The 16156-nt window shown below is 56.5% G+C and overlaps 1 protein-coding gene across 4 annotated transcripts in view; it reads left to right on the top strand.

Moving 5' to 3' along the window:
- PRKCB (protein kinase C beta) overlaps positions 1-16156 on the top strand; it is a 141458-nt gene that overhangs the window by 52127 nt on the left and 73175 nt on the right. For all 4 annotated transcript variants that reach the window (XM_064461327.1, XM_064461326.1, XM_064461329.1 and 1 more), the window contains 2 exons: positions 1167-1249; positions 15684-15795. In XM_064461327.1, coding sequence (XP_064317397.1) covers positions 1167-1249; positions 15684-15795 — 195 coding nt within the window. The remainder of the gene's footprint in view (positions 1-1166; positions 1250-15683; positions 15796-16156) is intronic.

Here is a 16156-nt window from a genome sequence, read left to right as displayed (position 1 = left end):
GGGAGAAGGATGCTGCAGATCAGAGACCCCTGGGACAGAGCTGAGCTTGGTGCCCAGGTTTCCCCCAGGCAAAGGCAGCTTTGCTTCACTCAAAATCAGCACTTGTTCCCTTCGCTCCGTTGCTGCACGGGCTGCCTTCACGCGTGGTGCTGCTGCTGCCCCGGAGCTGAGGTCCCATCCCTCGCGACGGGGCGCGGGCGCGGTGCAGGGCACGCGTCGTCCTGGGGGGCTGGCACCCACGAGGAGGTGATGTGGGGTGCGAGGTGGTGCCTCCGTTGCCCGGACCTGGGGCACCCTGGCTTCTCAAGGCAGTAGTGCCACCTCCAGCTGCGGGGTGAGGCGGGCTGAGACCCTCAGAGGAGGGCCTGGGCCATCGGTTGAAGTTATCTGCAGCGCTGAGCGGCCTTTTTAAGGTCTGTCCCTGAAAGTAAGGTGCTTATTTGGTGTTTAGGGAAAAAAGTTAGCCTCTAAGTACAGCACTTTGACTGCACAGACTGCAAAAATACGGCCGTCGGGTTCAGATTAGCACATGCTGTTAGGGTTTGGTGGTTTAAGGGATGTGGATTTAGCTCTGGATACTCGTGCTTGAAAGTCTGGGTAGCGGCATGTTGGGATTAATTTTCCTGTGCTATTCCCAGAAGGGTGACTTTGTCATCGACATGCGTGCGTGAGGAAAGGAAGACGTACGTGTCTTCTGGTCTGGCAAATGGAGGCTCTGGAGTTGCTGAAGAAAAGCAGGTCTGTGGGAGGAAAATTGCCCACCTGTTCCCATCGGTACAATCTTCCATTTTTGGACACATGCACTTTTCAGCTCAGATACCCGCAAATGCCAGATTCTCCCTGTTTTTACACCCGGCGGTGACCTCAGAGCGTGTGCAGTGAGTGACATCGAGCTCGAAGCGAACATAAGGGTGCCCAGCCCTCCCTTGACGTTCGTTCAGCATTTTGCTTCTCCTTTGTTTTACTGAAATGCCTGGTCCAGTTGACAATATTCAGTAAGGTTTAAGAATCTGCCACAGGTTTACTCAAAGAAACCTGCTTAGAGTCCTGGATGTCTCTTCTCGTAAATCAGATATAATAGGTTTTTATTTTTCAAGCTCTGGCTTCACGTGGTGCAAACGCCTTATCGTTCCCCTGACGCTGTCGCTGTCTCCTTCTCTTTGCAGTTTGCTGCTTCGTCGTGCACAAGCGGTGCCATGAGTTCGTCACCTTCTCCTGCCCCGGTGCTGATAAAGGCCCTGCCTCGGATGTAAGTACCGCTTCCAGCGCCTCGAGTGAAGGCACAGCGCGGGGTTTGGTGGATCACTGTTTCACAGCAGTTTGGGGAAGGTGTTCCTCCAGCTTTCTTGGCTGATGACACCTCTGTGCAGTTACTTCACGGGCATCTCTGATTGCCGTTCATAGTTATGTGGGCTCTCATGTATTTTTTTAGACACTTAAAACACTTTCAAATCATCCAATAAGTTGCTGTCAGCAGAGCAGGGAGAACGTATGGGAATGCAGAGACGTTTCAGCTTGGGGCTAAGCCTGCAGCCTTGCCCTGTCTCCCTTCCGTCCCTTGAGTCGCAGCCTCAGTTTCCCCATCGGTAACATGACGTTTCCAGGCTCTGCCACCTGAGCCGAGGTTTTAGGTGTGGGTTAATGAACATGTATGAAGCACTAAGTGCTAAAAAGCTGCTTTAAGACTTTGGCCAGCGTGCTCCGAGCTGAAGACGACTCTCTCTTCTGTCAGGGCTTGGTTCAACATCTTGATCAACACCTTTTGTCACAAGTGAAGTACCTGAAGGAATTAGCTGTCCTTTAACAGATGCCCACCGTGTTGCCGGAACAGAGCCAGCCCTGGGGGAACGTGCCTGTTCTTGTTCCTCCTCAGCTCATTAATTTTTTCGAAGGCATCGCTGCCCTGCATCGTTATTTCAGTGTCGGTCCTGTGTTGGCCCGTGGCTGTTCGGCGTCTCCTGGGGTCGGGGCTCTCGGCCGCTCGCCTGCAGCATCCCTGCTCCTCGCCCCGGGGGCTTCTTGCTAAAAGCAGGCACAGGCTTTTCAGTTCTGTTTCGTATCACCTTCCAGGGTTAATTAAATCAATATATGCATTCGGTCTTCTCCAGGGGAAAAAAAATCACCCGTGGGCACATTTCACGCTTGCTCGTGATTTGCGGCTGCGTTTGCTCCGACTCCCTCCGAAAACACAGACCTGACCGGGCACCATCGGCAAGGACAACAAAATTACTGGGAAATACCAGCTGAGGTGTGGCTCTTGGAAAACGATATTGCTGGTCTTTAAAAACCAGAAAACCACCTAAAATGACCGCTGACTAAGTCCCCATCCTTATTTTCACAAGGGCTTCATTTCCTGGTGAATTCCCCGGGCTTTCGGGGGCGAGTGGGAGAGCTGGAGCCCCGGAGCGGAGCTGGCTTAGGCTCCTCGGCGCGGTTCTGCCAGCGCCTTTCAGGTCTGTCTGGCAGTTTTTGTGTTTTACCGTGGAAACTAGCTAATTTGGGGAACTGCTAGGAGAAAAGAGATCGAATTGGGGAAATGACAGTGCACCACAACTCTCACCCTTAAAAATAGCACCAGTGGGAGCAGGCAGTGTAACAGGCAGCTGAAGGTGGAGGCTAAACACGCGTTGTCAGTCGCCCTGCCCGGGACGGCGCCGTGACTGTGGTAGATGGGAGGTGTTGGGGACGGGGGTGAGGGCTCTGCGCGGGGCAGAGGCGGGGCTCAGCCCCTTTCGGGTGCAGCGTTGGGCAGGGGCTGCCCGTGCCCCTCGGGCTGTGGGGGGACGAGGAGGGGAAGGGCTCAGCCGGGCTCACGGGATCTGGGGTCCTCCACCAGAACTGCCTTTCTCCAGCCAAACCGGAGGGCAGGCTTGCTGGCTTCCCTTTTTGTCTGGTTTCTCCTCCTGAGTGCATGTGCTGGGTTTGGGGCATTTCTGGGTTGGATCTGAGAGACCTGGCTGGGCTTTGGTCCCAAAGAAGCTCCACAGCAGAGCTGCCGGGGACCCCAGGCATGGGGACGGGGTGGGATGGTACCTGACCACCCGCCACGTCCCCAGAACCGCCCTTGAACCCCGTCATCGCTCTGCCTCTAGCAAAGCAGTGACGCTCCCAGTGCCCAGCCTGTGGCTGATGGAGGGACCCGCCTGTGCAAAACCCTGTTCGACCCTGAGCCCCCCGACGTCCGACCTCCCGGGGCACGAGCGCTCGCAGCCCTGCAGCACCCCAGCCCCGGCGCCTCCAGCATGCTGAAGCCTACTTGACAGCGCTCCTCCACCCCCGGAAAGGATGCCTGGCAGAGCGTTAATTGTAACGAGCTGATAACGAAGCTTTTGGCTGCTTCCCACAGGCTGAGCTGCCTTGGTAGGTGGCTTCCAGCTTGCCCAGGTCGGTGCCGCAGCAGCCTGGGTCCTGCTCCCCCGTGCTGCCAGTGTGGCTGCTGGGGCTGCTGCAGGAGCAGCCCCGAAAAAGGCTGCTTTCAGGCTTGGGCTTGTGCACACTTTAATAAGCCCAGTTTTATTTCTGCTTCCCACCAGGCAATTAGTCAAGGTATTATGTGGGGGTTTTTTTAACCCCCGCCCCGGGCACTTTGTATATGCCTATCGCTTTCCTCACTGAAGGCTTTCTCCTCCATAGGGGCTACTGCTAATTGCAGTGTATTAATGGCTGTTGAACCTTAAAAATGAGTTAGTGGAGGAGAAAAGGAGATGCAGTAGAGATGCCAACCCGAGAGAGACTAATGCGTCCACGAATACTCTGGTCCTGCAGACTGTTAGTCTGTAACGCATCTTGATGAACCCGAAGGTCAGGAGAGGCTGCCGGGGTCCTGTCTGAGCACCCTGACCCAGAGCAGCCGGCAGGGTGTGTGCCCGGGCCCGGGCCATGGCCGTACCCCCTGCCTGAACCGTGGCAGCGGGTATTTGCCGCTCCATCCCGCACAGCCTCCGTGGGAGCAGCCGCGGCGCCGGTGGCCCTTTTTGCGGTGGTGCAGCAAACCCGAGGGGAGGGTGGCAGGGTGGCCCGGGCGTCGGGCTGCAGGACACGAGGCCCCGGGGGCTTTGCTGTGCCTGGAGCAAGCTTGAAAGACCCTCTTGAAGCGGAGGCATGGGCAGGAGCTGCTGCGTGCTGGGTGCATTGCTTGCAGAGGCGGTCAAGGAGAGGGATCCATCGCTCTGCTTCTGGCACGGGGCCTGGCTGGGATAAAAGCACCCTTCTGGCTCCGTCTCTGGACGCTTTGGGCCTGTGCCAGGGGGGCGCAGTCGGGGTCCCTGGTAAGGCCTGAGTGTGAGCGTGCACGTCTGCGCACACGGCGTGCCCACACGGCACGCATCCCAGCGTGCTGGTCCCAGGTGGAGTGGCATGAGGGGGAAGCGATGGCTTTGCACCGCTCGTCTTCACGCCCCTGGTTTTTTTCTGGGCGGTTTCGCTCGTTGCCTCCGCTGCTGCTCCTGTGCAGCGGGCGCCTGCTGCGGCGGGGCGAGGAGAACCGCAGAAGGCATGGGGAAATGAGGTAGGGGTGGGAGGAGGTGACCTTACCTTCAGCTCTTCCCTTAGAGTTGAGGTTGGCCATCCGGGCAAGCTAAGAAGCTTGCGTGCACGTGCGCGGGTCCCCCTGCACAGTGCCAATGCCCAGGGGTGGGCAAGGCGGCAGAGCCCCTGGCACCCTGCGCCGCCTGCCCCGTGCCCGCCGGGCAGCGCGGCGCGCGTCGGGCTCCCTCCGACCTGCAGCCAGCCGTGCTGGAGGTTTTACAACCACCTCTGCTGCTAAGTAACGTCACGCTGCGAGATTCCTTCTGGCCACGTGGATTTAGCTCTGACGGTCACGCTTTCTCTCCTCTATTCTCTGTCATCTAAAGCACGTACAGAAAATGGCAGCAGGACCCACTTGCGGGTCTGGCACCCCACAGATCTGGTTCAGGCTACGAGGGGTATATGTCATATATCCAAAAATATATAAATTTAGGTGTATATTTAGATAATTGTGCATGGAGAGGTGAAATCTGACTTACAAGGCTGCTTTAGGTGCAACGTAGCCGGAGGAGGAGCTGCTCTGTGAGCAGACCCCCAGGCTCCCGTCGCTGGCCGGGCTGGCGGTGGGGCTGGGTGGCTGTGGGCACCCAGGGAGGGCGACAGCAGCGGGCGAGGGTGCTGCCGGCCCCACGGCTGCGAGTGGCCCCTGCGGCAGCCCTGGGAGCAGCTGGGTGGGTGCTCTGGGGCGCTGCGGGCGGCTCTTGGGCGGCAGAGCTGAAAACCCCGGTGCGGTGCGAGACCAGCGGAAAGCTGCCGGCGAAGGCGATGAGGGCAGAGGGAGGTGAAAATGCTGAAACCACTTAACCTTGCTCAAGGAAAATGAGGCTGGCAGTGGGAGAGGAGGGACGGCTGTGATCCAGATGCCGCCTCCGGTGCTTTGCTCAGGCGTTTGGGCAACCTGCCCACCCCGGCACCGCTTTCTCATCCTTGCTCATCACCTGGAGAGCAGCTCGCAGCAGGTACTGGGGAGATGCTTCACCTGTTTGTGTGCGGGGTTTTGGCCGAAGGTGGAGGCAATGCTTTTCTTTTTCTCCCCCCCAGCCCTGTGCAAGCTGGAGCAGCGAGGGGCCCTGGGGCAGCCTGGTCCCGCTGCCCAGCGCAGCCCCTTGGCCCCCGAGCAGCAGGTCTCTCCCCGGCGCGTCTCCTCCTGCCCCGCGCTGTCCGGCCGGCTGCGGGTCACTGTGCGCAGCCTCCGCCTGCGAAGGGAAAGGTCTAAGTTAAATCTCAGTTGTCACATTTTAAGAGGCGCCACTTGATACCAGGGCACGCGTAGAGGCCCTCGATCAAATTCCCTATTGCTTGCTATTATTGCCGGGGGAGAGCTGCCACTGTGGCTCCTTGAGCAGATGGGTAAAAGCTGCCCAGTTGGTGTTAATTAATTTTTAATACGTTATTACTGAAAACGAAGAGAGGAATGCAGATGCTTGGGACTTAAAGCAGGGAGCAAAAATGGCCCTTTTGTAGCTGGATTTTTTGCTATTTGGAAAGGCCTCTGGGAGACCCTCGGGTTCGTACCCCTGCACAGCTGTCAGCTGGGGGGTAACCGCGGGGTGCCCGCAGGGCAAACTGGGTTCCTTCTGCACCGGCAATCAAGCTTCTTACAGCAATATAATCCTTAAGGAGCTTTGAAGCAGGAGACAGAAAACCACTTCAGCTAACAGCAATGTCCTGTCTGCTTTGGGAATGAGCCGAGGACAGGGGCTTCATTCCGGACTGATGCCGAGCGCGAGGCTTTTTTCTGCGCTGCTGTTGCTGATAACCACGGCATGAATCCAGAGGGACCTATAATTATGTGAAATGCTGGTAGCATCTAGGTTGTAACAATTACAGCTACACATTTTTTCGGTAAGTGCAGCAATCTGGTCTTTCCTTTCACTGATATTAATATCCAATGAAATCTTACAGAAAGAGTGAGTTTACTTGATTGCATTTGTTTAAACCTTGCAGTGGTTCATCCTCACAGCGGGCCACGTGATCTTGCCGAGCTGGAGAGGGAAGAGGCTCATTCAGCGAGATGGCATCCCCGTCCTCGGCAGCTGCAGGGGCAGGGCAGAGCGGCGGCTGGAACAGGCTGCAGTCGAGAGATGCTGCAGTTCCAGCCAGATCCCAGCCTGGGCTGGAGCTTTTAATGCCAGCTGGCTGCTGGCTTTCATCCTTGGAGCTGCTCTGTTCTAGGATGCCAGTCATGGAGCCCAGGGGAAAAAGAATATATTAAAAGAAAAAAATTTTCTAACTTTGCTCCTTGATCTTGTAGTGCTTCATAGTTACTCGAGAATCAAGGAGAGAAACATTTTGCATCCTGTAAAATGCTTATGGATGCTGAGTAATGCTAGTTATTTAAATAAAACTCTTCTGTTTAAAATTAAGCGTGTGCTTAAGCACTTTGTGGGACGGTGGCTTTGCACGTATCGAGCAGATCACCCTGGGGAGAGGCTGGCATTTTACACTTTTCGGAGCATAATGAAATAACTGGAGAGCAGTGAAATGTCAAAGCCTCCTTCTGTTCCTGTTGCCTAGTCCTGCTCTGGAGCAGTTCTCTGCTTGATCTGGTGGTGTTTGAACCTCCTTGAGGAGAGCAAGCGTGGAGTGTTTAACCTTGCAAAGCCCACCAAGCAGCAATGTCCCATCTAAGGAGAGGGGGACTAGTTATATGGCAGTGATAGGGCCTCTAAGTAAGAAATAAAATTAATTGCTTCTTGCAATAGAGAATGAAGCTGTAGCTGTCAATCACAGAATCCCAGGCTGGCAGGGACCTCGGGGACCATCTAGTCCAACCTCTCTAGGAAGAGCCCAGCCTAGACAAGTCGGCCCAGCACCCTGCCCAGCCGACTCTTGAAGGTGCCCAACGTGGCCGAGCCAACCCCTTCCCTGGGGAGATTATTCCAGTGGTGACTGGCCTCACTGTGAAAAATGTCCCCCTCGTGCCCAATCGGAATCTCCCCAAGGGCAACTTGTGTCCATCACCCTCGTCCTCTCCATGGGACTCTGTGTGAAAAGGGAGTCTCCATCTCCTTTGTAGCTGCCCCTTAAGTACTGGTACATGGGGATGAGATCCCCTCTGAGCCTCCTTTTCTCAAGGCTGAACGAACCCAGTCAATGCTGGTGTGGAAGATGCCAGGGCTGCTTTCATGCTAGATTGCTCTTAAGTGATGGCAGGATTCTTTTTTTTCTGACGGCTGAAGATGTGGCAGCGGGTCTGTGTTTCGGGCAGCGGCGTTGCTGAGGACCGTGGGCCTGTTGCCAGCACCGGCTGGCTGAAGGCAACGGCGTTGTTACCGCCTGCTGCTCCAGCCTGGTGGGAACGTGCGCTGCGCTGAGCTGCGAAGCGCGGCCGGCGAGGGCTGCGGGCTCTGCCGGCACCGCTGGGCTGGGCTCCCACGGCCGCGAGGGCGTGCAGTCCTCCGAAAGGTCTGCGCCGCGCTCTCAGCTTGCGGCCTCTCCCCTGCATCCCCGAACGCCGGCTGTTCTGGAGAGGGCGGCCAGCCCAAACCCACCAATTCCCGTGCTGAATCCTTGCTATTTTCCATGGCGAGCGCCGACGCTCCGGCGCTCTCCCCTCCGCAGGAGGCAGAGCTAGCGTGACCGTTCCAGCTGAAGCTTTCTGAAATATGGCCAGGTCTTCAGGAGCTGAAGTCAGGCATGTGTAATGTAATGCAGTTGGCAAACCTAATTATAGTCGGAGCTATTAGTAGAATGCATAATTATTTAAATTGTAGGCAAAATAATCATTAAAATGACCTTCTTTGCATTACCCTGTTAAAGGTCATCTAATCAGGATGCATTAATACGTATCAGAGTTCCTCTAGGAAGGTAACAGGCCGATGTAGCTTCATTTTGATTTTGCGTTTAATTTTTCCACCATTTGCAGCTTTGGGAACGGATTTCCGCAATGCTATCGCGGCAGCACCTTCGGCCTTTCCACGCCTCGTTTGCTGGATGCAGAATCGTTTAATCTCTGTCTTGGGCTCCTCCTTTCTTGAAAAGCTCCGGAGCTGAGTGTTTGTACTGACAAAAGCGTCGCTCCTTCAGAACAAGAGAGGCACTTTGCAGGGCGTGGGTCATGCAGGTGTTACTGCGGTCACAAGCTGTCTTCGCGGCATCGGTACGTGGTCGTTACCCCTTCATGCACAGCGTCACCAGGTCCCAGGCTCACACTTGTAGCAGGGTGCAGAGGGTCACTTCACTTTCCCAAGCTTGGTTTATTCTCCAGAGCGTTTGGGCAAACGACAATCAGCGATGAGGCTTCGGCAGCGGAACCGATGAAGGTGCCGTTTGTACTACCTGGAAACCAGCAGCTGCTTCAAGCCTCTCCTCTCTGGGACTATCCGCGGCGGGAAGGGACGCCTGCTGCGGGGTAGCCCCCTTGCGCAGGCGGGCGTCGCGGGGCTCTCGGCGGGCTCTGCCGGTCGGAGGGCGGAGGCGGGATGTGCAGCTCCCTTCCCTTCCTCCAGCCGTGCCCGCTGAGCCAGGACCTTCCCGAAGGCGCTAAGCACCCTCTTGCCCAGGTCCTGCCTCAGAGAGCAGGACGCCAATCTCTCCTGGCGGCATCTCTGGTGCGTAAGCAGACCTTCACGGCCTCGCTGCAACTTGCTGCTTTCTTTTGTCTTGCTAATTAACTTCTCCAGCTCTCGCGGTGTGCCATCTGCCCCTTGCACGGGGGCACATGCTGGCTGCTCCTGCCAGCGCAGGCAGCCGGTGACGGTTCCCGTGGGATGAAGATGTATCTGCCTTGCTCCCTCCCAGCACCTTCTGGTGCTTCCCTGGCTCTGCCTGAGACCAGCTCTTTCTCCTGCCAACCTGCACATCTCTTCAGCCCTGTAATTGAAAACCTCTTTTCTCAGGGTGTGTGTCTAGTTACCCCCGTTAAGATTGCGGCCCCCCCTGGTTAACGGAGGGGACTGGAGCGGGGGTGGTTGGGTCCGTTCCCTGCCTGTGGCTCCGGAGACCTGGTGCTGGGTCTGAGCTGGGTTTGTGCAGAGCGTAGCTATGGCGAGGGCGATGAGGCGGGTGGTGCAGCCTGGTCCCACCCGGGTGGCACCGGTGACAGTGTCCTGCGGGCAGGAGGTGTGTCAGGGGGTCTCTGTGCTGTTTCAGGCAACGCGGAGGCTGCAGGGTGCAGGGCGAGCGCTGTGGGAGCCCCGTTCGCATGGAGGAGAGCTTACACTATAATAAAATGACTCTCAAGGCGTGTGAAAGATAACAGACATCTTGAAGCGATGTTGAGATGCTAATGCTGATCAGGGAAAAAAAAGCTGAGTTTGGCTTTATTTTTGCTGCTCGGTAAGGGAGTGCATTTTATTCAGTGTTGGCAGCAGCAAGAGAAGAATAACTGTCATCCATATCCCTCTGCAGTTGTCTGACTAGCAGATGAGATCTTTTGTCAATAAAAATGTATTAACTTGCTGGAAGCTGTCAAGGAAGGCTGTCAAGGGCAGGTTTTATCTGTGGCCACAGGTTTGACGTGGAAGCAGCCCAAGCCGCGATGCTCGCGCCCGCAGACGCGTTAGGCCGGCCAGCAGCACGCCAGCAGCTCGGGGACCGCTCGCCCTTCCGCAGCCGATCTCCGGGCAGGGGAGCTGCCTGCATCCCGCTGCCTGCGCTGCCGTGCCTCAGGCCCTGCGCTCTGCAAGGCTTTCTGTGGCTGTAATCCTGAAAATGATAGAAAACCAGTTTTGGTATCCCTTACTGGTGCAGCAGCATCAGTCATCTTCAAAACGCGGCTCGCTGAAGCCATCTTCCCCGGGGTTACGATATTGGTAGAAGTAGCAGCCCAAACCCTTGCCGCCTTGCCTTGAACAGGACCTGTGTTTTCCTCTCGTGTGTAACCTTCTTTCAGAGGAGTCTCTACGGTTTGCCATGGCTCTTTTCGTTGAAACAAAGACCCATCACGCTTGTTCCTTAACTTCCTTGCTTGGTTTTTGCTGGGACTTGGAGCAGTTTCTCACCCAAGGCGTTTTCCAGCCCTGCCTGAGCAGGTGGGGAGGTGCAGGAGGCGCATCCCCAGGGCAGCAGCTCCCGGCTGCAGGTCCTGGACGGGGCAGGCGAGTGCTGCCAAAAGCCTGCCCTCTCCAAAAGCAGGGGGCCCCGTCTCTGGTCGCAGTTGCCTTCGTTTCATCTTTCCTGTGCCACCTCCCGGCTTCCTCGTGAAGAATTTGCACGTGAGAGGCTGCTGCCGGAGCTGTCTCATTCGCATCCCTGACCCAGCCTCTTACAAATCATTACTTCCCTGGAGGGAATGACAGGCGCTTCTCTCCAGTGTCACCTTTAGAGTCACCGTTAGGTCACTCCTGTCTGTCTCCTGGGAGTTGTTCCTGACGTTGTTCTTAATGTACCGGGGGGGGGATTTTTTTCCCCAGGGGAAATGTGGGAACAAAATGCAAGGGGTTTGGTTTTATGTCCACTGCCTGGGTTTTGTTCGGTGCTGACAGTAAGCTGTCGCTGTGTTGTGTTTGCTCTGCTGTCATGCTGCTTAAATCACTATGAAATTCACTTTAAAATAGTCTCTTCACGTGAACGGTATTAATTCTTCATGGGAAGAGATAATTGAAAGCTTTCTCTGCAGAGAGATGGAGAAAGCAGGGGCGCATCATTTTGAATCAAACCTCTGTGGCTGTTCTGCAGAGTCCAGGAAATTTTGACGGTACAAAAGGATTAAAATAGCATCAGCCCGAGGGGTGTAGGTCTGGGCTGCCCGCTCCCCCGGGAGAGCCGGACTCCGCTGAAGGACAGGCGGAGCGATCCGGGAGAGCGACGGGAGCTGGGGCCTGCAGGAGAAAACCGAAGCGCCTTCGTATGTGACTTATCTTAGAGATGAACCCAAGCGAGCTGGGTGTGTTTTAAAAATGTTTTACGGCTCAGACTGCTGGGCCTGAGGAAGGCTCTGGTCCTCCCCTGCCTCCCGCCTCCTCCCTGCCCCGGGGAGAGGCGATGCTCGCGCTCCCTCGGAGCCAGGCAAAGCTGAATTTAGCGCAGAAGTAAATAAAAGCCCCGACGGCATCCAGCGCAGTGTTGGCGACTCTGGACATGACAGAGGGCTGCTGCCCTTGCCAGGACACGGACTTGGCGTGAGAAATAGCCGAAGCAAAACGCCCTGGCTTGCCAGCGCTGTGCCGCCCTGCCCGCCCCGCTCTGCTCTCGCGCCTGGGCTTGCTGCTGCCTGACGAGCCTCTGCCCAGCGCCGCCCCGACAGGCAAAAGAGCAAACCCATTCCTGGCTACTAGAGGCAGCGAATAAATTGTCAATCCGATCAATGCCGGCAGCCGCCTGCCTGCGCGTAATTGGTAAGCGGCGGCTCCTGCATCAGCATCTCCATCAGGGTTCAGCGGGAAGGCGCGCGCTGCATCGACGTGGCCATGGAGCGAGCTCGGTGGTGGGTTTGACCCTGAAGAAAGGCACAGGTGATTGCTGAGCCTGACTAAGGGCCCAGCTGGGCTGCGCTCAGAGCGCCTCGAAGACCATGGCTTGATTACTCACTCATGAATCAAATTTCTTGCGTTCCTGGGAGAGCAGGAGAGCTCTGGCAGCCAGAGCCGCAGGCTGCGCGCAGCCGCCTGTGCCCGCGGAGGGGCGGCCTGGGTGGGAGCAGCTAGAGGCGCGTGTGGTTCTGGGGGAAGCCGGGGGCTGCGAGTTTTGCCCTGCAAGTCAGGCAGGCAATAAGTCAGGGGTGCAATATTGCACTGGCTCATTTCAGACCAGGAACCTGCTGTCGAGAAGCAGAAGCCGGCCGCCTCCGATGGGTCGGTGCTTGCAGGGTACCAGTTCAAAGTCAACAGCCGCTCCTCTCCTTCGCTGGCGCACGTTCCGACCCCCTCGTTCGGGCTCACCTCCTCAGGGCGCGCGCGCGTCCCTCTGCTCGGAGGATGACAGATCTGCGGCAGCGCTGATTAGAAAGGTCAGAGCCTCTCAGTGCAGTAAAACACTCTTAATGGCATTTTTCAATTCTGCTCCAGAGAAAGCTCTCTCTGTCCTGTTCTTCAGGGACAGCTCTGCGCTGGTAGGGTGGAGGAGGAGCCTTTTCTTTTCTTGGCAAACTTCTTTTTAACCATTCTTGTTTTAAGTCTCTCAGCATCTGCATACGCAGTGATTTCGTCATCCCTGTCTCTGCGGTACAAAAATAGTCTCTTTGTAAAACGACTTCAGCCTTGTTCAAAAATTATATCCAGAATTTCCAGTTTCTGGCACCTTCTAAAGCACCGGTCAAGGTGAAATGGGCCCCTGCTACGCCCCGGCAGCCGGAGAAGCGGCTCTGCCTCCCTTCGCCCGGCTGCCTCCATCACCCTCGCACCCTTTGGGCTTCGGTCCTCCGGGTGCCGGGTCTCTCCAAAACAGCCCCTCGGGGGTGGGAGCATAAGGTGAAGCCTGAAATGCCCCCGGGGGGGATCTGGGTCCCCCCGAGCGGAGGGTCTGTGCTGGCGGGGCTGGGATGGGGTGGTTTGGAAGCCTGCGGCTGCTCCTGTGCCAGCACTGCTCGGTGCATGCTTTTCTCTTCTAGCTCTGGCTTTTTAAACTCTCGGTTCCAGTGGGAATTTAACATCCTTCGCATGAAGTGGAAATTGTCTTATTTTGCATTAAGCTTGTGTTTTTTATGAATGACTAAAGCTTTCATTTGCCTAAACAGGAATATCTGTTTCTAGAAGGGAACACAGAAACTGGAGCACTCGGGGGCGATTCCTTCCCGTGTTCACACGCTGGGGTTTGACTGGCACGTGGCTTCTGCTAGAGCTGCCCCCGTGTCCTCCTCCCCACCGCCCTCGTCCTGCTGCCCGGAGGGTCGGCAGTGGTGGGCCAATGCCCGAGCACCCCCGGGGATGCCCCCCTCTGCCGCGTGCTGCGGTGGGGGTGCGGAGCTGTGCGCGGGGGGCTCTGCGGGGTGCGAGGCTCGGTGTCCCGCCGGCCGGCCAGAGACCTCCTTTCTCCCGGGACGGTGGCAAAAGAAAGCTTTTTGTTTTCTCGGGTGCCTCGTGCCCAGGGAGGGTAGCCCAGGTTGCTCCTGGTGGGCGTGGGGGCACCGCCCCCGTGCTCGCAGGCGTTCGGCTGCCAGGGCCCGTCCCTGGGAGCTGGTTCGCGCCGATTAACGACCTCTGTGTTGTACAGGCAAAGCTGCGCATGGAGGTGGTCTGGTCCAGACCTGCTGCACAAACAGAGCTCAGGTTATAAAATCAGGCAGGGTGAGTTTTCAAGGGCTCACGGCGTGTCCAGTGGAAGGACCTGACGAAACCTGTAAGCCTCTTTAAAAGGTCGCACGCGTTTGTCGCGGTGCCCGCCTGCGGCTTGGGCAGCAGGGCTGGGTGTGACCCTGCCCGCAGCTCCGCACGCGCCGTCGGCTGCCCGCCCCGGGCCACGCTGCCTGCGGTCTGCCTGCCCGAAGCTTTCGCGGGGGGAAATTCCCCCCACGCCTCCTCTTCCAGCCTGAAATCCAGGTTTAACTTTCCTGGGCTCTCACATTTCTGGGGAATGCAAAAGGCTTCCAAATGCACAGGGTTGTTTAATGAAATATCTTTTTGGGAGCCAAAGACAGGTTAATCACGAGCCCTCGCCCTCTCAGGCTTCCTGCGACACAGCTGGCACACCAGCCACCAGAGCCGTGTACGTGCACTCTGTACGTGGAAGTGGTTTGCTTAGGGTTAAATGTGAGATGTTTTCAGTTTCAAGTACAGTAGGTTTGCTGAAGCGTGTACCTAATCCCTTGCACTTAGCAGATTGAATTAAGTGAAGCTCCATTACTTTTCCACCTTTCTGGTATCACTCAAGTTATCTGGGATGCTGTGAAATAATGCACAATATTAGTGATTAATGCAACTGAAAGCGTCGATGCAATAGCAGTGAGAAAATTAATTTCAGGGGAAGGTAATGTATTGGCAGCTTTTGTAGCTTGGTTCTGACTCCACTCTTTCTTTATTTACTTGGCTTACTGTGCCCTGAAAAGGTGTCTTTCCTAATACCCAGGCACTCTTCCAGGCCATTAAAAAGCCAGTCAGCTCAAATGACCAAGCCAGGAGCTATGCCTCATCCCTAACCCTTAAGCAATTAACCTGAGATGAAGCTAAGCCAGCTGCTACTTGCCATAGTCTTCCCCCTCGGCCGTGCGTGTGCCGCTGCCGAGCGCCCGGGGGGCTGCCCCTCTGCAGAGCTGTGCCGCTTTGGGCTCTCCTTGCCCACCCCGGCGTCGGCCTTGGCTCTGCCCCGGTGTGCCCGTGGTCCCCGCGTGGTGCCGGCGGTGACGTCCCTGTCCCCCCGCCGGGGTTTCTGCGGCTCCTCCAGTAGCCACAGCAACTTAAACCAATGCTGTCCGTGCTGCTCTGGGGCCAGCAGGAGACATTCTGTTGCTTAGTCCTGTCTCCTGCGTAGCTCTGTGTTGTCCTAAAAGTTGCTTTTCATTGGGCTGAACAACTGAGGTGTGATCAGGGCTTCCAGAAGTGTCTTGTCTTGCCTGGAAGAGACTGAGGAACACCAAGCCCTTGGTCTGCCTCAGTCATTTGTTCCAGTGCTTGGTCCTATCTCCCTGTTGAGAAGCTGTTTCTCATTTGGATTTCTTTGGCTTTAACTTCTGTAGACCCTTGCTGGAGCCCTGTTTGCAAGGTGCCTGTGCGAGACCGCAAACACTGTCCGGGATAAACTGGGCTCTCCTGGTTTTACATGCTCTTCTGTTGCAGAAAAGTCTGCCGTTGGCTTTAAGAAAGCTCAGAAAATTGAAGTATACCCTAAGCGGCTTGATTCCCTAGGACCGTGCTGCGGAGGGGTTGGCACCAGAGCCCAAAGATGTTTACTGGGTAGTCTTAATGTAGATGGAAGCCATGGGTGTGTGTTTTCTGCTTTACCCCACGGGGCTGACGCGGAGGTTGAGCAGTGTCCCGCCCTAATGTTGGTTCTTACGCACCAATTTCACCTGGTGGTTTTCTAAACCCGAGTTATTCAAAAACGAGAAATCCCTGGACAAGCCAATGCATTGCTTTTCCATTGTTATGGCAACACATATGAAGAGTAATAAAGCCGATTCTTGGCAACTGTTGGAAAAGGTCCACATCAGTTGGTGGCAGTTGACTGAAGTCCATTAACAGCCCCTCCGAAGCCAGCTGGCTCGTGAAATGCGGAGAGCGGTGGTGCCTTGCCAATATTTGATGCAAGTTTATAATCTTCATCTTCTATTTTCCCCCTAGGATCCCCGGAGCAAACACAAATTTAAAATCCACACGTACTCCAGCCCCACCTTCTGTGACCACTGCGGGTCGTTGCTGTACGGGCTCATTCACCAGGGGATGAAATGTGACAGTAAGTGATGTAACTGGTGGCTGCGGTTGCAGCAGCGGGGGCTCTGGCACCCAGCGGGGGGCTCTGGCCCCCTGAGGTCCTGGGCAGGGGCTCCCGGCCTGCCTGAGCTGTGGCTGAGAGCCCGTCCCCTCTGCTGCTGGTGCGGAGCGCGCTGCAGGGCTGCCTGGAGCCCGAGGGGCCGGGCACGAGCGGGCACCTTCTCACCTTTTGTGGGGAGCCCTTGTGAGTCCTGCAGGCAGAGGGGAGGGAAAGGCATTGGGCCAGCAGGAACCTGCCCACATCCCCCCCCGCAGCATGGCCTGCATCTCCCCCCCCCCCGCAGCATCCCCCTGTGTGCGTCCCCCCCACAGCATCCCCCCAC

Source organism: Phalacrocorax carbo, chromosome 10 (assembly GCF_963921805.1).
Source record: "Phalacrocorax carbo chromosome 10, bPhaCar2.1, whole genome shotgun sequence".
In the NCBI taxonomy this organism is placed as follows: domain Eukaryota; kingdom Metazoa; phylum Chordata; class Aves; order Suliformes; family Phalacrocoracidae; genus Phalacrocorax; species Phalacrocorax carbo.
This window is presented reverse-complemented; position numbering and strand designations above follow the sequence as displayed.